We start from the raw sequence: 20,848 nt of genomic DNA, 5'->3' as shown, positions 1-20,848 counted from the left end.
GGAACAAATATGATAAATGATATATGCTCCTTAGCACATTGCCTGGAACCATAGATGTTAACTGTTATTTATTATAATCATTTTCATTATTATTATTTTCCAAAACAAGTTTCAAAGTTACTTATCAAAGCTTCTTCCCTTTTTAACCCAGATGGGGAAAACAGCTCATTTAGCCAAGTTTACATTTGTGGAGTTCACAAAGCACTTTCACGTATTCTGTTTCATTGATTCTCACGCTAGCCCTGGGAACTCTGAATTTTCCTCTCAGTGGGGGCTTTCAGGATTCACTCTTCCGTAGTCACAGCTTGGTTTTTGGTCATCACCCTTTATCGCTCCACCTATAAAATCAATTGAAACTAATTCAAGAACTCCCCACTCTGACCACAGCCTTCTCTCTTTCCGGCTTGTGTGTTCTTCTTTGCCTCCGGGAGCCATTCTTTGACCTTTGGTTCTTTGACTCCTGTACTTTCTCCTAACTGCTTTTCTTTCTTTACTTTCATCCTTATTTTCTCTTATAATTTTTTCATACTCTTGTGATAATATCTAGTGCTTGCCTCTTACTGTGTCCTTCTCAAAAGACTAAAAAGAAGTCTGTGACGGGCAGAGGATCTGAATGGACATTTCTCAAAAAAAGAGGGGTGAATGGCCAGAAAACCCATGAAAAGATGTTCAACATCATTAGTCATCAAGGAAATGCAAATCAAAACCACAATGAGTTACTACTTCACATCCACTAGAATGGGTATGGTAAAAAAAAGACGTGTTTGCAAGTGTTGGCAAGGATGTGGAAAAATTGGATCCCTCATACATTGCTGGTCTGAACATTAAATGGAGCACCTGCTATGGAAAAATCTGGCAGGTCCTCAAAATATTAAATACAGAGTTACCATTTGACCCAGCAATTCCACTCCTTGTTATCTACCCAAGAGAAATAAAACCATATATCCATAAAAACATACATCCATACGAAGGCTTGTATACAAATGTTCATAGCAGCGTTATTCCTAATAGCCCAAAAGGGAAAACAACATAAATGTGCACCAACTGATGAATGGATAAACAAAATGTGTTCTAGCCATACAACATAGTATTGTTCAGCCATAAAGAGGAATGACATGGACATAACTTCAAAACATCCTGCTAAGTAGAAGAAGCCAGTCACAAAAGACCGTATATTCTGTGAAACCATTTATATGAACTGTCCAGAATAGACAAATCTTTAGAGATAGAGAGTATATTCATGGTTGCCTAAGGCTAGGGGTTAGAAAGTGGGGAATGACTGTTAATGGTATGAGATTTCTTTTTGGGGCAATGAAATGTTCTAAAATTAGATTGTGGTGATGGATAAACAACTGTGAAATATACTTAAAAATATTCAGTTGAACTGAATTGTACAAAACTTTGAACTGTACAGTTTACAGGAAATTTTATGGCATGTAAGTTACATCTCAATAAAGCTACTAAACTAAAAATAAAAATCTCTGGTCATTTGCTCTTAGCACATACTATTTCTCAGCCTGAGTGCTGGAACAAGTTGATTTTGAGAATGCTTCCTGTGACTGTGTGGTATTACGGGTGAGCTTGGGGCTAGGGGTGTTATTCCAGTTGACTAGAGTAAATAGAGAACTTTTCTTTCTTAAAGCTCTTGTGAATTTTTTTTAAAAGGTATTTTAGGGACACCTGGCTGGCTCAGTCGGTGGAGCGTGTGACTCTTGATCTCGGGGTTGTGAGTTCAGGCCCCATGTTGGGTGTAGAGATTGCTTAAAAATAAAATCTTTTTTATTTTTATTTTTATTTTTATTTTTTTTTAAGATTTTATTTATTTATTTGAGAGAGAGAGAATGAGAAAGAGAGCACATGAGAGGGGGGAGGGTCCAAGGGAGAAGCAGACTCCCTGCCGAGCAGGGAGCCCGATGCGGGACTCGATCCCGGGACTCCAGGATCATGACCTGAGCCGAAGGCAGTTGCTTAACCAACTGAGCCACCCAGGCGCCCCTAAAATCTTTTTTAAAAAGGTGTTTTAATTTGCTTTTTTGTCTCAGTTTAGTATGAGGAACACAATTTGCTGCCGAGCTCTTGGTTACCATTCTGGTGATTATTTCTCCCTTTATAGTATATGCATAAGGAGAAGACAGACACTTAGCTAAATAGTAGAATCATTTTTTCCCCATGACTTTTCAGTTCCATGCCTTTGTTTTGGCTCTTTGCTCATTTTACTTGACTTTTAATCTCTTTGGGGGGCTTTGACAATCTGATCAAAACTATAAGTAAGAAATCTCTCTTCAGAAAACTGCATGTGAATTTGTGTGCCAAATTTTGCTTACTATTTCAAGAGGGTCACAGATTTCACCAAGGATCAGAATCTGAACTCTGCACACTCACTTTGGTGATCTCATACACTCATGGGGGTGAGGTTATCATTTATATGCTGGTAATTCCACAGTCTCTTATCTCTTGTCCAGATTTCTCTGCCAGAACATCCCAGCCAACTGTCCAGGTCCACTTGGACACTCCAGAGACACTCCAGACTCACACTGTCTACAGTTAGAACATGATCTTATCTCCAAACTCTACTCCTCCTCTTGAGATGTGTGTCTTATTGAACAGGAGTCCAAACCAGAACGCCCTGGCTACCCTAGTCTAAACGAGATCGTTCTTAATTTCTGCCTTTCTTAATTTTTTCTGTAAATAAGTATCATGCTTAATTTCTTCCTTCCCTCCACATATAATCAGTCATCAGGTTTTCTTAATTGTGTCTCAATGTTTCTGAAATCTCATTTTTGTTCCCTTTCCCACCCTAGTCGAAGTCATCCTCTAGGTAGAGATTCAGTCTCCTTACTTTCTCTCTTGCTTGCCTTTAATTCATTCCCCACATTATAGCTGGTGAACCCTCAGTGGCTCCCCAGTGTCTTTAGGATGAACTCCAAAGTTTCTGACCTCTTTGATACCACCTATGAGGCTTTTGTGATCCAGCTCCAGCTTGCCTGTCCGGCTGTCTGGTTCTTTATCACAGTCCATTTCAACCACCCTGACGTTTTCCATTTTCTCTGTTACACCATGCTGTGTCTCACTTTTATGTCTTTTCATGTGCTCCTCTTTCCCTGTTTCTGCCTCCTTTCCTCCACACCTTGCAAACTCTTACTCATTCTTTAGGTCCTGGCTCTAGATTTCCCTTCTTCTGGACACCTGTCCATTCACGGGGCCCTTTGGAGGCATTCTCTTATCTTTTCTCTACAATAGCATTTATATGCTTTTGTAATTACCTCCCTACTCTCTCTGGACTACCAGAGGGGAAGGAAGACACTTTTTGTGTTGGTCTCACTTATCATGGCATCGTGACTGCATATTTAGCCCTGCACCTGGCAGGGGTGTTTGATAAGTTTCTGTTGAATGAATGAGACTGTTTCCTTCTACCTAAAATACTTTCTTCCTTACCTTCCCTCTACCCTCTGCTCCACTTGGCAAAATCTTACACAGTTACCATCCGTGTGTTAACTCAACAAATAAGTTAGGAACTCCTTCTTTATTCCAGGCACTGTTTTAGGCACCAGGGATATAGTGATGAAGAAGACAGCAAATATTTGTGCCTTTGGGGAGCTGATACTCTATGGGTGGAGACAGATAATAAACCAATAAATAAGTAAAATAAGTGTGCAGTGTATTAGTGAGTATGAGTGCTAAAGAGAAACAGAGAAAGCAGGAAAGATAGATGGCGCCCGTCGGAGTGGAGAGACAGCATTTCAGATAGGCGGCGGCCCCACCATCATTGAGAGGGTGACTTTTGAGTGAAGACTTGAATCAAGTGACGGGGCGTCCAGTAGCTGTGCTGATCTCTGGAGGAAGAACACTCCAGGCAGATAGAAGTGCTAAGGCTTCTAGGTGCAAGTAAGCTGAGAGTGAGGAACAGAAAGGAGACCTGTGGGAGGTGAGGTCTGAGCAGTAAACATCTCTGAGTGTCCCTGTCTTCATCTGATCCCTGGGCTTCCTCCACCGTTGAAAGCTGTTTTCAGCTCTCAGTGCTGTGAATTTACCAGAAATGACCATGACATTTTCCCTTCTTAGCAGTTACCTGTGAATCGAGGGCTACAGACATGCTCGCATAGGAGGCTGCCAGGCTGCTGAGGTGCATGGTGAGGCATTTCTTTATCAAATGCTACCTCCGGGGACATTTTTGCCTCTTCCTCATTGAGACTGGGGCAGGAGGCAGTGGGAAAGCGGGGCGTCGCTGTCATCGGCCTCATGGGTCAGGTTGCCCACAGTTCACCTCCGCCCTTTTTCTCTGTTCCTTAGTGTTCTTGCGGTCTTGGTGGCATCATAAACATTGTACTGTTCTCTCAGCCGCTATCTAGAGTGACAGTTGTGAAGACAAATCACTGCTTTCAACATGTTTCGCCCTCTCCCCCTGGCTTTGTTCCAGAAAGTGGAGGGCCAGTGGGGTTTTAGTTAATTGTGTGTCACGTCAGTTTGTTGGGTTAGCGTGTGTTGGGTTCGTTTGGGTTTTTTGTGGACTGTGGTGTGCAGGCTCCATAGCTCTGTCCTGTGTGGCACAGCTCTCCATGGTGCAGTTGGGTCCCAGCCCGGTGCGATGGCTGGACTAGCCTCGCTGGTACCCCACACAGGAAGTAAGAGGCCTCCTCTGGCCCCGTTCTCCTGCTGTATTTAGCAATAGGAGAAGCCTCCGCGAGGCTGTTGTGTTTTTCCTTTTGGTGTGATTCACTAATGGCAGCATGCTCTGTGGAGAGGGGCTATAAACTGTCAATTGATATGAGGTAATAATTGGAAAAATGATCGGACTCCCATTTTTATTCTCCTCTGGGGAAAAACACGTGTCAGGACTCACTAACGCAGAAGGCGATGGATGGAGGGGTTTTCCAGCCAGCTTTCCAGCTGTAGTGCCGCAGTGCTTCCGTCCTGATTAGAGAGGAGAGAAGCCAGATTTGGCAGGAGGTGGCCAGCAGACTAGTATCTGTTTTGCCGCTTTTTGCTCCAAAAAGCCTTGCCGCAGAGTTGCCATGGCAGCCGGAGGCAGTTTAATGGCCGAGGTCCCTGCTGCCCCAGCCTTCCCCTCTCCCGCCTCCCGCCCGAGGGGCTGGTGACGCCAGGGCATCCGTGTGCCGAGACTATTGAAATCACCTGCCCCGATGCGGGGGAGCTCTCAGGGCCTTCAGATTCGAGGGATGGCTACTTCTTCCGTCCCCTGTTTCTCCTTGGGCGTTAGCCCTTTGATGTCCCGTCCCGTAGTCCACCTTATCAAATTATTCGCAGTTCCTTAAATATGCTCTTTCATGCTTCTGTCCTTTTATACATGCAGTTTCGTCTGCCCAGAACGCTCCCTTCCCCATCTGTCTGGAAAATTCCTATTCATTTTCAAAACGTGGCTTAGATGCTGCCTCTTGCCCAGTAGCGTGCTTCCTCTAACCCCTTATGCTCTGTGCAGAATTCCACTGTTTCCTCTGCCATCTCAACCTTGCCACGTATCACATGATGTGGAAATGACTGTATTTTTGTTTCTTCCTCTCTAGGCTGTAAGTTATTTGCATTTAAGAACTGGTGGTTGTTTTTTTTCTTTAATGAATTTTGTATCCCCAGGCCTAGCCCATGAGTAGATACATAATAAACACTTTGTAGTTTTTGTTGAGTGAATGAGGTGTTTCCGGATCATCCTATATAATTTTTTTTTTTTTAAATATTTTATTTATTTGAGAGAGAGAGAAAGAACAAGCGGGGTGGGGGGGAGTGGCAGAGAGAAGAGGGAGAAGTAGACTCTCCACTGTGCAGGGAGCCCAATATGGGGCTCAATCCCAGAACTCTGAGATCATGGCCTGAGCCGAAGGCAGATAGATGCTTAACCAACGAGCCACCCAGGCACCCCCATGCTATGTAATTCTTATCATGGGAGTGTAGCATACCACGTAAAGGACGGCACTGTGTGATTGGTCTATAACTCACTTGCCATTACCTTTATTCTCAGTTTCCATTTTAAATTGGAGGGCTAGTGGCGGGAAGAGCAGCTCTTGGGAGTCAGTCCCCCCAGGGTTCAAGGCAGTGTGGTCTTTGGTTGCTTGCCCAACTTGTAAATCTCAGTTCCCTCTTGTTGAATTAGGATGTGTGAGGACAGTGCTGAAGATGCTTGGTGGCCCAAAGTAAATTCTCAGTAAATCTTATATTCTCTACCTTGCCCTATCTTCCTTGAAGAAAATGAAAGCAAAATAGAAGTTTAAACCAGTGTGAGGCATCTCTGGCATCCTTCTCTGCATCGGCTCACTCAGTGTTCACTGCCCTCCCCTGAGCTCAGCTTCAAAAGTCACCTCTTTCCCGAACTTTCATGCCTTACTGTCTTGTCGTCAACTTTGGTGCATCTGTCCCCATGAGTTTACTGTGTAGATAGACATTATCTTTAGATCTCTCTCCTGTCCTGTCTTTTTGGGGATAAGCTGTATTTCAAGAATTTCGATTGAAAATGAGTTTATCTGTTTCTCGCCTTCAGTAGTTCCCAGGAACCATCTCGACTATAATATATACTTATATGCCTTACCTGCTCTCCTCTGTAGTGTTCGCTTTACAGTTCAGTCTTTAGCATGTTTCGCCATTCCTCTAACTTCAAAGTTCAAAGCTCGCTTAGGTTGTTCTGCAGTCCTCTTTGCAAATGTGTTCCTGGTACCATGTGATGATGCTGCATGCCTGTCGTATGTGACAATGGCCATAGGTGTCTGGCTGTTCAGGGTGTGAAAGTGTTTTTCTCTTTTCGTATCTCTCCCTACTTTCATTCACACTTTTGGTATTTTATTCATTCCTGCTCCTCTACAGGATGTGAAACTTAAAGCTGTTTTTGTTAGAAGGTCTAGTAGAAGACTCACTGAGGACAGCGATGAAAATTTGCTTTTCACTCCAGTTTATTGCTTATCTGTGACAGTGGTTCTCCACCTTGAAAGGATGGAGCATGGGAGCCAGGGTGTATAATCACAAATCCATGTGCCCCAACCCCTTCCCAACCGTTTACCCAGTGGAAGAGTCAGGGTAGGCTGTTTTTAAGAAACCTTTTTAAGATATTTTATAGCCTCCTACCTGGTATCTTTCACCTTTTCGGTTAAAAAAAAAAAAAACTCGGGGGCGCCTGGGTGGCTCAGTGGTTAAGCGTCTGCCTTCGGCTCAGGTCAGGATCCCATGGTCCTGGGATCGAGCCCCGCATCGGGCTCCCTGCTCGGCGGGAAGCCTGCTTCTCCCTCTCCCACTCCCCCTGCTTGTGTTCCTTCTCTTGCTGTGTCTCTCTCTGTCAAATAAATAAATAAAATCTTTAAAAAAAAACCAAACAACCCACTTATCCATAGATTTGTTAGTTAAAATAATCTGGCCTGCCAGTGTCATGCTTATTTGAGAGTTGGATATTTGTTTCATTTCAAAAAAATGAAATTGGCAAATACAGTTCATTTTGTTTGAAGTGAAAACTGAAACTAATGTAAGGATTTATTTACCTGGCTAAGGGCATTTTTAAATCAAAAGGCAAGAAAGTGCAGTTTTAATGAATCATAAATTTGTCTGTTTGACACATGCACTTTTCCTACTCTGTAAATATACAGTTAAATGCCATTTAGTTAAAATTTAATTACTTACAGGGCGCCTGGGTGGCTCAGTTGGTTAAGCAACTGCCTTCGGCTCAGGTCATGATCCTGGAGTCCCGGGATCGAGTCCCGCATCGGGCTCCCTGCTCAGCAGGGAGCCTGCTTCTCCCTCTGACCCTTCCCCCTCTCATGTGCTCTCTGTCTCTCTCATTCTCTCTGTCTCAAATAAATAAATAAAATCTTAAAAAAAAAAAATTTAATTACTTACAAACATGTTGCCATGGATTGAACGAACTTCAGGATAGTGGAAACAATATTCAGAGTTAATATAGAACAGTTACAATGATTTATTATTTTGTAGGAAATATTTTGGGACTAGAGCAGGTTGGACAGAGGGTGAAACTCTGAATCGGAAGGACTAGGTTTGAATTCATGCTCTGGCATCTACTAGCTCTCTTGGGTCACGTAGTTAGTTCCTGGGGGCCTCAATTTTGTCCTCTGTGGAATGGTAATGGCCTCTACCTCATAAAGTTGTTGTGAGGATCAAATAAAGTCATGAATATGCAGTTTTATAGATAAGGAAACTGAGGCTCAGAAGGATAACTATATTCCCCAAGGTCAGAAAACTGCTAAGAAAGAGACCCAGAAAGCAGGCTCAAATGGGTCTGACCCAGGCTTGGTACAAGGCTGCTGCCCAGTCCCTAGGATAAATCAAGAGTGTGCTTTAAGATGCAGAAGAAGCTGGAAATATAGTGAGGACGTTTTTGGCCTTGGAGGGGGTAGAATCCTGCAGGACAATCAGACAAGGTATCTGTTCTCAGCAGGCTGTGAAAGGCAGTGTCACTCATCCAAGGCCCCAGAAGCCTCTGGCTTTCTCCTTTTCCTGGAACCCATTTTTCTATTGTCCTGTGATTTCTCCAGGTATTTCTCCAGGCATTGCTCATCGCTTAGAACTGTGCACTTAATTCCTCTCCCCGCCCCAGCTCCACTGCCCCCCACTGCTCACCCCTACAAAAACAGATGACAGGATTGTTGTGAGGATTGTGTGATAAGTGAGTTGATATGTGTAAAAGGTTTATTAATGCAGCATCTGGTACGTAGTAGTTACTCAATAAATGTTGGCTACCATTATTTTTATCTGTAGTGTTAACAGTATCCATGGTTGGTGGTGGTAAATGATTCCAGGTTTTTATGACACCTTCCTCAAAGCCCTGTGTGTGCCCTGCCCTGGGGCTGGCTTTGTGCCGGTCCTTGCACAGAGCCCCAAGCATGGCATGCTCACTCCCATACAAGGACAGATAGAGGGAACGTCAGCAAGGGGGCACTTGTTTCTACACAAAGGTGGTTGGACAGTTTTCTCCGGGTGCTCGTTCCTGGCCATCAGGCACAGGAGCTGTCGGAATTCCACTTCCAAATACCATCTTTCTGCTTGGCATCTTTTCTTTCTTTTATTCATGTAGAACATGAATGGTATTAGAGTCACTAACACAGTTATAAAATACTCTTTTTTTTTTAGTTTGGTGGTTGGTAGCTCATCCCCGACCTCCGTTCTGGGTTCCTGGTCCCCAGCTCCTCTGAAGTGTGCAATATTACTCCACCTGCAAAAGCCTCTCAGGTCCCCCTCCCCTTGATATTCACACTTTGTTTTTTCTATTGAATTTTTTTCCAGTATCCTTTTATATCGTCCATCCCAGCATATGCTTTGACTTGATATTTTTTCTTTTCTTCTTTTTTTTTTTAAGATTTTATTTATTTATGTGAGAGAGAGTCAGAGAGAGACAGAGAGCACAAGCAAGGGGGAAGGGGCAGAGGGAGAGGGAGAAGCAGGCTCTCTGCTGAGCAGGGAGCCAGATGATGCAGGGCTCGATCCCAGGACCCTGGGATCATGACCTGAGTTGAAGGCAGACGCTTAACCTACTGAGCCACCCTACTTTTTAACATTAAAAAAAAAAGTCTGTTTCAGTGTAATTTCTGATTAATCTTTCCTTTTCTAAAATATAAATGTATATAGAATACAAAAGGGATAATTTAAGATTTGGGCATTACTTTGTTGATATGTAACGGACCTTTTAATAAACAATATTTACTGTAGTTATCTCAACTCAAAAGTCATTTACATTTCTAGAAAATGAGAATTCTGAAAAGTGAAAGAAAGAGATTAAAATCACTTTATTCTAATATCCAGAGATGACTGTAGTTAAAATGTTGGTGTATTTCCCTCTAGTCTCCATTCAGCTTTATATGTTCAATTTTATACAATTTTACAATTCATTTTTATAATTATATATTCCTTAGCAAAAGTTTATTTATTCATTTTTATAATTTTATATTTTGTATATAATTATATTTTTATTACTAAAGTTTATATATAAACTACAATTTGTGTTATATAGCAGTCTTGGGATATTCTAGTAATTTTTAGGGCACAGGTTTGGCAAAAAATAAAACAAATTAATTATTTAAAAAACTAAAGTAATTTCTAATTATAAAGTATACATTACAAAAATTTAAATATTGGAAAAATATATCATGACAAATGTGAGTCCTATAGTTCCTCTAGTCACCACTGTTCACGGTATATTTACAAGCAATTAATTAAAAAGAAAATCTGTGATTAGATTTGTGAAATATCTGTTCATCTTTGATAAAATTTGTGAAGGAGTATAGAATAGGATAGATGTTCTTTGCTTTTAGGCTTAGTCAAATTAGGCCGTGAACCAGAGTGTTCTTGTGAAATAACATCTGGATATTTTTCTCCATGCTTTAGGTATGTGTTCTTTTTGGATCCATGCAATCTGGACTTGATAAACCGGAAGATCAAGTCTGTAGCACTGTGTGTAACAGCATGTCCAAGACAAGAACTGAAAACCCTAAGTGAGGTTCAGAAGTTTGCAGAGATGAATGGTGAGACATGAGGCCATCCGAGTCCTCACCCCAGTCACTTACTCTCACTGTTAAATATTGTGTGTTTGCTTTCCAATATAACTAGTGTTAAAGAAATCATCAAAGAACCTTAAAAAGAGAAAGAGAATTGAAAGTGCTTTTGGACTTCCTTGATGGAAAAGATGATAGTCACCTGGGGAGCTTGTTAAAACTCCAGATGCCTAGGTTCTACCCAGGGAAATTCTGACTGAGTAGGTCTTTGGGTTCTGGAAATTTTTTTTTTTTTTAACAATGTCTCAGGTGATTTTGATGTAGCTGCTTTGTGCATTTGGGAATTACTAGACTACTCTTTGTGAAATTGGGTTTTTTCTTTTTCTCTTCCTAAGTATTGATTTAAAAGTATCTCAATTAGCATATTTTATTTTTATCCCTGGATAACAATGTAATATATGTTCTTATAGTAGAAATTTGAAAAATTCAAGAAAAGGAACATGAAGTAAAAACCAAAATTCTACCATCTTTCAATTGTGTTGGTTTGTTTTGCTTTTTTAAATTTAATACTGTCTCATAAGAATTTTTCTAAGGGAAAAGTTTTGAGAAACTCTGAGGTTAAACATATGGGAATTAGCTGAGAAAACAAACATAGTCAATTTCCTGACCGCTGACTCTATTCCCTTGGGTTTCTCATTTCCAGGTGCTATCCTCAGTTCTCTTCAGAGAATTTTATTTTTAACCTCTCTTCGTGGAGGGCCACAAACTGCTAGCCTGTGTTTTTGAACTTCCATGAGGTTTCATGTTTGCATTTTGTGTGTTGGACTCCCCAGAGCTGCCTTAGCCCTGCCTGAGTTTATAGGCTAGTTCTGGTTCCTTGGAACAAGGACTGACTCATGCATCCACTCAGGATAACTTCTAGCTGGGTAAAGAGACAGCTTGGGAACATACCTGCACACACACCTCTACATGACTCCAGAGTCTTCCCAATTGGTTGCTGGCCTTTTGAGGGCAGAAGGACCACATCCTTCAAGACTGGCCATATTCCTGTCCTCTCACTTCATGCCCTCAGCGTGAGATAGTGGGAAGAGCATGAGATTAATGTGACCCTGGATTCTAAATCTGCTGTCACCCCACTAACTGGCTCTGTAATGAGGGACAGAAGGTGTAGCCTCTCTGAACTAGATTTCCTCATCTGAAAAAAAAAGTGAATTAAAAATAATGCCTCCTTCATAGGTGTTTGGGAGGATTAAATGAGATGATGCATGAATCCTTGGTACTTTGTGGGCACTGAATAAAGAGGTACCAGCTACCCTTTAAGATCTCATTTTCAGGGTGCCTGGGTGGCTCAGTTGGTTAAGCGACTGCCTTTGGCTCAGGTCATGATCCTGGAGTCCCGGGATCGAGTCCCACATCGGGATCGAGTCCCACATCGGGCTCCCTGCTTGGCAGGGAGTCTGCTTCTCCCTCTGACCCTCTCATGCTCTATCTCATTCTCTCTCTCAAATAAATAAATAAAATCTTTAAAAAAAAAAAATCTCATTTTCTATTCCCACATGATATCCTTACCTGTATTGATTTGGTGAGTCTAATACTAGAACTGTTGGCCCTGTCTTTATCAGGTTTCTTAGGGAGAAATGAATTATCCCTTATGGGTTGTTCTAAAATCTTAGACAATGTGAGCATACACACTGGGAGGTGGTAGTGTTGAGTCGTTAAGAGTATAGGGCTCTGGAACCAGATTATCTTGGTTCAAATGCTGGTCCTACCACTTATTAGCCGTGAGACCCTGAGCAAGTTACTTGATCGCTAGATGCCTCAGCTTCCCCATTTATAAAGGGGATAATATTTGTACGAAAACTATTTCATAGGTTGTTACAAGGACCTCATACATGAAAAATGCTTAGAAGAGAGTCTAGCAAATAGTAAATTGCTAAAAAAATAAAGTATTGGTTACTGCTGTTACATTACTACTATTAATGTTATTATTCCCCCAATGGAATGTAATAGTCTTCCTGCCTACAGTCTCTCTCTACTTCTAGTCCCTTACATACTGCTGCCATATTAATTTTGCTAGAGCTTCAATCATATTAATCCCTTACTCAGAAGTCATCAGGGGTAAAAAATAAAATAAAATAAATAAATAAAAAATAAAATAAAACACTGTATGTCTTACTTTGGCATTCAAAGCTAGGATCTAGTGTCAAACTATCTTCTGACACGTTTTCTTGAACCCACTGGGTGTGAGTCTTGGTCCCTTGAACCGGACATGTCATCTGGAGGGCCAGAAGAGAGTTAGTTCCTTGTCGGCTGTATTGCCTGCTGTGATGATCCGCTGGGGAGAAATGCCCCATGCTGCCCTGCTGGTATGTTTATTTCCAGGCCATTATCCTTCTAAGTGATTATGATACTGAGTATGGCCTATTAAGGCCAGTTTATAAGACCTTTCTGGTGAGTTTTGCAGCTTTGTTTTTTTCATAGTGTCTTACACAAAGCAGGTGTTCGAGAATATTAACGAATGAATATTATTCCAGAAAACAGACCTCTTAAATTGGTGCCTAACTACACAGGCACCCTTAGGCTTTTGAGGCAGCTGTTTGCAAAATAAGTCAACGTGTTAAGCATAAAAAAAAGTATTAATAATGGGAGCATCAAGAAGCACAGCAGTGGAGGATAGAGAGGATAAATATTTTAAAAAGCAATAGAAAAACTATGAAATTATAATAGAGAAGGGAGCCTTTGGTGGGAGGACACAAATACCTTTATTTTAATAGCAACCCTAAGTTGAAAATTCTGAATTTCTCAAAAAAAAAAAAAAATCTATATTGTTCTTTGGATTGGTGACTTAATACTTGACCTGGTAAAATTTAATTCCAACATTGTTCTTGTCACTGAGAGAATTCTTTGTTTTTTGCATTCTTCCTCTTTTGTCTTTCCATCATTTGAGGTGCATAATGATTTGGAAGGAGCAGATGATTTTAAGTTTAAGTGGGAAATTTCCAAACCTCTAAGAGAGAGTTGTTCAAAATCCATGACCGAGTCAGAATGTAAGAGCAAACTATAAAGCTCTTAGAAGAAAACATAGGGGAGAACTTCATGACATTATATTGGCAATAATTTCTTGGATATGAACCAAAATCACAGTCAACAAAAGAAAAAGAATAGATAAATTGGACTACATCAAAATTTAAAACTAATGTGCATCCAAGGACACAGTCAGCAGAGTGAAAAAAGGTAACCCATGGAATAGGAGAAAAAAGATTTGCAAATCATATATCTGATAAAGGGTTAATACCCAGAATATATAAAGAATTCCTACAACTCAAGAAAAAAAAAAACAACAGCAACCCAATTAAAAATGGCTAAAGGACTTGAATAGACATTTCTTCAAAGAAGATACATGATACGCCAATAATGACATGAAAAGATGCTCAATCTACTAATCATACGGGAAATGCAAATATAAACCACAGTGTATACCCATTAGGACAACTTCTACAGAGAAAAACCCAAACATCACAAAACAGAAAATAACAAATGTTGGTGAAGTTATGGATAAATGGGAATCTTTGAGCATCATTGGCAGGAATATAGAATTGTATGTCCGCTGTGGAAAAGAGATTGGAGTTTCCTTAAAAAATCAAAAATAGAATTACCACAGAGGATTTTTAGGGCAGTGAAAATACTTTGTATGATACTATAATGATGGATTCTTGTCATTATACATTTGTCCATGCCCATAGGACTAGGGACTTTGGGTGATTATGATGTGTCAATGTAGGCTCATCAGTGGTATCAAATGTACCACTCTGATCGGGAGGTTTTAATGGAGGAGGCTATGCATGTGTGGGGGCAGGAGGTATGTGGGAAACCTTTGTACCTGCCTCTCAATTTTGTTGTGAACCTTAAAACTCTTTTAGAAAGTCTTATAGAAAGTAGATTACCATATGAGCCAACAATCCCACTTTTTTTTTTTTTCAAGATTTTATTTATTTATTTGACAGAGAGAGAGACAGTGAGAGAGGGAACATAAGCAGAGGGAGTGGGAGAGGGAGAAGCAGGCTTCCTGCCGAGCAGGGAGCCCGATGCAGGGCTCGATCCTGGGACCCTGGGATCATGACCTGAGCCGAAGGCAGATGCTTAACGACTGAGCCACCCAGGCGCCTCCAACAATCCCACTTTTAAGTATATATCCAAAAGAATTGGTTATAGGATTTCAGAGAGATATTTGCAAACTCATGTTCATTGTAGCATTATTCATAATAACCAAGAGATGAGAGCAACCTAAATGTCTAATGATGGATGAATGGATAAAGAAAACATGGTATATACCCACAATGGAATATTAGCCTTGAAAAATAAGGAAATCGTGTCATATGCTACAACATAGATGAAACTTGAAGTCGTTATCCTAGGTGAAATAGGCCAGTAATAGAAAGATAGGGCGATGGTTTCTACTGGCTATAAAATCTCAGTTTTGCAAATGAAAACATGCCTGGGTGGCTTAGTCAGTTAAGGGTCTGCTTTTGGCTCAGGTCATGATCCCAGGGTCCTGGTATCGAGCCCCATGTCGGGCTCCCTGTTCAGCGGGGAGTCAGCTTCTCCCTCTCTGCTGCTCCCCCTGCTTGTGCTATCTCACTTTCTCTGTCAAATAAATAAATAAAATCTTTAAAAAAAATGTAAGGTAAAATAACAGTTTACTTACCAGACTAAAAAGATAATATAAATCGTTTTCAAAGAGTTCTAAGTTTCCATGACAACATCTCAAAGTGCTTTTTAGCACTTACAACTGTCCACTTGTGTGAACTTTTATTACCTTCACAAATTATTTAAAATCTTTATAAGGGAAAGCTTTTAGGTTCCTATAATAACGTTTGTAAGAAATGCATTTATTAAGCAAAAAGTATTTCCTCAACTCTTTCTTTCAGACAAGAAAGAGGAGTGTTTTCTTGGACACTGAAGTTTGTAGAACACCACTGTCCAATGTGTCTGACTAGAATAGAAAATTTAGAAGTAACAGCTGGACATGAGATGGTTAGGAAGAGATGCTGCCATATTACAAAGAGCTTTAAAAGGCAAGCAGAAGAATTTAGACGAATGTAAAAGTCTAAGTTCTGGTACATGAGTTGGGTGGGAGGTGGACCAAGCATACACTTTATTATTACTATGGTTCGTCGTTTTTATATAATACAAATATAAATATGATGCTAGAGAATAAATTAAAAATTGCCTTTTAAAAATTAAAATTGCCAAGTACCATAAGGACTCAGTACCAAACTTTTTTGGTTCTTTGTTTATCATTTACCTGAGTAGTGCATGAATTTCCTGTGGGGTGGGATCATGCTATTCAATTCTGAATATCCAAGCCCTAGTACAGGATGCCACATAGTAGCTATTCATGTGTTTTGAAAGAACAATGCATTGGACTTCTCTTTCTCTCTCTCTTTTTTTTAATATTTTATTTATTTATTTGAGAGAGAGAGAGCATGGGTGGGGCAGAGGCAGAGGGAGAAGCAGACTCCCCGCTGAGCAGGGATTCCCGAGGTGGGGCTCCATCCCAGGACCACCTGAGCCACCCAGGTGACCCTGGACTTTCCTCTTCATCTCTCTCAGCACTTAGTAATTTCTCATTCCCTCAGCACACTTTATCCTTTGCTCAATTCTGAATCTGTGTCAGTTGCCACCAGCTGGTAAAATGTTTAGCTTCATTCTAACCAGAATTGATGTGAATCTTTGGTCGCCATCTTTCTCATCTCTCAATAATTCATTTTACTTCATTCATTTATCTCTCCTGTCCATCCTATCTGCGTGATTATTCATAACCTTTTTTTTTCCCTTAGCCCTCTTGTTTTTCCTCTTTCTTCACCTTGTGCCCTACAGAGAAAACTGAAATCATCGGGTGGGAGCCCTCCCCTGAGTTATTTTCAGCAGAGCATGAATTCCATCTTACTCTAATTTTGCTTCCCTCCAGTTTCTGGTAAACAGATTTCCTTCTTACTTTATTATCATTATTTTTGAAGACTCAAATAACGTATCCATTGTACGGGGGAAGAGAACGTCCCTACCTTGGAACCTAACTTCAGCTTTATATGAGATTTTCATCTCAACCCAGCCTGGCCACATCAGGTCGTAATGCCTGCTGGGACAGTCCCTTCCCTTCCTCTCTCCCAGATCCAAGTTTGGCCCATAGTTCATCCTTCACCTTACTCCACTCTCCCTGTTGGTCAGCATGGGCTCCTGCGTCTACTGAAGAGATAAATCAGACTTGAGCCTTGCCTTGTTTCACCATGAAGAGATTGGAGTTTCCTTGGTACCTTCTTTGAAACTTCCTTGAAGTTCATTGGTACCTACTTTGTGCCATGCACAGTGCCAGATGCTTTGTGTGTCATTTTATTCTTTCCACTTGCAAATCTAAATTCTAAACAGCAGTTTAGAAATAAGAATGACCTGGGTGCCTGGGTGGCTCAGTTGGTTAAGCGACTGCCTTCGGCTCAGGTCATGATCCTGGAGTCCCTGGATCAAGTCCCTCATCGGGCTCCCTGCTCGGCAGGGAGTCTGCTTCTCCCTCTGACCCTCCCCCCTCTCATGTGCTCTCATTCTCTCTCTCTCAAATAAATAAATAAAATCTTTAAAAAAAAAAAAAAGAAATAAGAATGACCTGAAAATTGGGGGCCCACTGCATAGTCTCAGTCATTGCTAATATTTTACATGGAATACCTTATTATCTTTTGCATTACTCTTACCAAATTTTTATATCTAATTTGTTTTTCTAACACAGAAGTAAAATGACAGAAATCTTATTTTTCTTGTTTGTGTCCCATTTATAGCATGGAAGAAATCAATCCCATTTGGGAGTGCTTCTTCAGTGCACTGTATTTTGTGAAAAGTAAGAGCTTTATGAACTACCATGTAGACCATGTTCATACTTTGAGTAGGGCCATGGAGCTGGGTGCTTTCTCAGTGATCATTGTTCTGTCTTTGAAAACCTCGAAAGATGATGTGATATATCAGATAAAAGTTATGAATAGAAATAAGCCTTTGATTATCATTACCTAGGTGTTACGTTTAAAGTTAGTATCAACAGATGATCAGCATTACCCTCTTTCTTACCAGCCAGTAACAATATAACTTAAACCACACAGTTAGTATGGATTCTTTTTGGCACAATGAATCAAAAGACTGGACTTGATATCATTTACAAATGAGTGAAATGATCAACCCTAGCAACTGCTTTAATTGCCTCCAAGTCAGAAACCAGCAAAGGAAGCTTGGTTGTGAAGGGGGGAAAAATCCTTATGTTTGATAATGCAATTTTAAATAATTCCTTTATTCGACAATTAATTAGCACCCAAGAGATACATGCCAGAGAAACAAAGAAAAGGTACAGTGCCCTTTAGGGAGCTTGCATGATAGAAGACAAACTTTTCATTGTCCTCCACAATACCTAGAAGTGTTGCACATAGATGTCCAAAATTAATTCACTCTGCAAATATTTATTATGCGCGTAGTATGTGCTGACAGTGGTTGACAGATAATGTCATGCCACCAGCTAGTTAATGGGTGCTTCTTGGGAACTACAAATATGTCCATGCTTTTTGTTGGTTCCTGGAAATTGAAATTGGGAATTGTATTCTTCCAGCATATGAATATATGTGCTTTCCTAATTGGAGAGAAAGGGGTTAAATTCACTGGACCTCACACAGGAGTGTAATTTGTTTTTTGTAATGAACACTGTTCTGCATTGGGAGATTTTCTTTTTTATTAACTACAATTTTCTAAATTATGTTTTTTAAGGAATCTTTTCTGTTAATTTAGTATATCCTACAAATATCGTGATAGGAGACATTTTTGGTTGTCAAAACTGGGTGAAGGGTCGGGGGAGGGTACTGGCATCTAGTGGCTAGAAACCAAGGATACTGCTAAATATCCTGCAATGCACAGGACAGCTCCTTACAACCAAGAATTGCCCAGCTCAAAATGTCATAATACCAAGGTCGAGAAATCCTATTTTACATAGTGTAATTTGTAGTGAGGGGTGAAAAGCATATAAACATTATGTATAACATGTAACACCAAAGTAAGAGATTCAAAATAGGTTATTTTATTTTTTTTTCCAGTCAGGATGTCTGTTGTATTCAACAGATGACTTTTGAGTAGTATCTATGTGCCAGGAGAGAGGGGTCCCACATATTTTGAAGGCATAAGGTCCCAGTTCTCAAAGAGCTCACTTCCTAAAAATAGAGATGATATGTAAGCTAAAAAAAATTACAAAATGATATGCTAAGTTTTATAATAGACAAAGCAGTAAATAGCTTTGGGTACATCAGAGAAAGCTTAATGAAGGAGGTGAGGCTTGAGTAGTTTGTAGAAATTCTGCTCAAACTTGAACATTTACTCAGATGGTCGTTAGGAATGGACAGTCCAAGCAGAGGCAACAGTGTGTGAAAAAGCCTGGTAGCTTGTAAACAGCAAAATTGTAAGTGGTTTATTATGTTAAGATAAGGCTGGAGTTTTAGGTAGAGGCCTGCCTTACGAGAGCTTTGAAGCCAAGGACTTTGGAAATTATCTTGAGGGCGGGAGGGTATTACAAGTAAGGACCATTTTACAAAGACCATTCTCAAGGTTGTGTGCAGCATATAGAGAAGAGACCCTTTGGGAGAGTAGTTTGAAGCAATAAGAGATCTTGAAGCTCTGAGATAACATAGAAGGGTCTGATGGTCAGGACTTGGTAACTTGAATGTCTTGAATGGTATCCAAAGATGATGGATAAAGAAGAAGATACAGGATGACTTCCCATTTCATCTTGAGGATTTCGTGGATGGTGGAGCCATTAACAAGGATAGGAGGTATATGGGAGGAGGCAGAGCAGATTTGGAGAGCCGGTGATAGAAACATCTTTTTCTTCAAACGTGTTTTTGAGATATCTGTGGGATGTATGTTTTTTGCCCAGAAGCTTATTGAATATTTGTCTGATTATGATGATTAGGAATGGCACAGAAGAAGCATTGTGGCCTAGGAGTGAAGAATTTTATTTCTAAATTTGTCAGTGATTGCTTAGAAAGGCCTTGGAAGTATTACTTTTCTCCTCTGTAATCTTTGGAGCATGGTGATGGAAACATACCTCTTAGGGGAGTTCTTATAAGTGATATTGAGCTAAAGAATAAATAATTGAATATTATAAGGCATTTGAAAAATTATGGTAGTTAAACATTCGGGGGACTATAGCAACTGTTTACCAAGATAAATGTTTATATACCAAAGTTGGCTTCCTAAGATCACTCATTTTGAATACCATTGGCTGAGTTGCATGGATTGCCTCTGGTGTGGTTTAGATAAGCTTTTGTTTTTGGTTTTAGACTTCATTACTCAAGTATGGTTTTCCCTGCCTTTTGCGTTAGAAGAAAAACTCTGTCTTACTCTTTATGACCAAACCTCTTGCGCTAAGTATTGTTTATACTCTCACTATAAAAAAAAAAGAAAAAATAAGATAGATACCACCTTAAAAAGTGTTCACTGAAAATGCATTGGCTAATAAACGTGAAAAGAGAAACAATTGTAAAATGTTTGCCATTACTGGGTTGTCTTAATGTTCTGCATTGAGGCTTCTCTGTCCATCAGCCTTTTGAGTAGGAAGCATTAGAAGGTTTCTTCTGATTGTTACTACTAACATTGTAAAGATCTTTTTCCTTTAATCTATTTAGTACAGGATCTATTTAGTACTGGCCTATGTCCCAGAATACCATCAGAGATAAGGCTATTATCCTTTCATTGAGCCTTATCCTGGGAAAGTATTTATAAAATTGAACTCTGTTGCACCTGCTGACCTCCTTTTTTAAATGAAGAAAGGGTGGGGAGGGAGATTATGTTCGCTGAATTCAGATGGAGCAGAGTGCTTGCAGACGCAGTGCTTTAGTTAGGCCCTTTTCATATTGTGCAAATTGATTCCGTCTTGCACTCTGAAAGGAAGAAGTTGACAATTCAGATCAGGAAGTTGATGATCACGTTGGGTGCTCTGCAGTTATTGACACGGTTGCTGTGTTTTTCATGAGCAATTCTATAGTAAGACTCCCAGATATTTCAGGATTAATCTAAAATGTTTGCTTGCTACTGCTGTCATGTTTTCTCTGAAAACTGCTGTAAATAGTCTAGTGGCATTATCTTCAAAGACGAAAGACTAATTTTAGAAGAGGTGGATATTTAATATTCATGCTTAACTTAAAAAAATAAGTCATTAACATGGAAAAGAATGTTCGAAAACAATTTCAGAAACTTAGTTTCCTACTGAATCTATCTTAAGAAGTGGAAGAAACTTGAAGAGTGCCATGTAACTTTCAAGTATTTCTTTTAAAATATCTTACCTTGGGGGCGCTTGGGTGGCTCAGTCGGTTAAGCGGCTGCCTTCGGCTCAGGTCATA

General features: G+C 40.2%; 1 protein-coding gene across 3 annotated transcripts in view; it reads left to right on the top strand.

Annotated features, from left to right (window-relative positions):
• Nucleotides 1-20,848, top strand: part of SLC44A1 (solute carrier family 44 member 1) — a 197,812-nt gene that overhangs the window by 79,767 nt on the left and 97,197 nt on the right. For all 3 annotated transcript variants that reach the window (XM_035016166.1, XM_035016165.1, XM_035016164.1), the window contains exon 4: nt 10,327-10,463. In XM_035016166.1, coding sequence (XP_034872057.1) covers nt 10,327-10,463 — 137 coding nt within the window. The remainder of the gene's footprint in view (nt 1-10,326; nt 10,464-20,848) is intronic.

This window comes from Mirounga leonina, unplaced genomic scaffold (genome assembly GCF_011800145.1).
Source record: "Mirounga leonina isolate KUSES-001 unplaced genomic scaffold, KU_Mleo_1.0 Mir_170, whole genome shotgun sequence".
Classification (NCBI taxonomy): domain Eukaryota; kingdom Metazoa; phylum Chordata; class Mammalia; order Carnivora; family Phocidae; genus Mirounga; species Mirounga leonina.
This window is presented reverse-complemented; position numbering and strand designations above follow the sequence as displayed.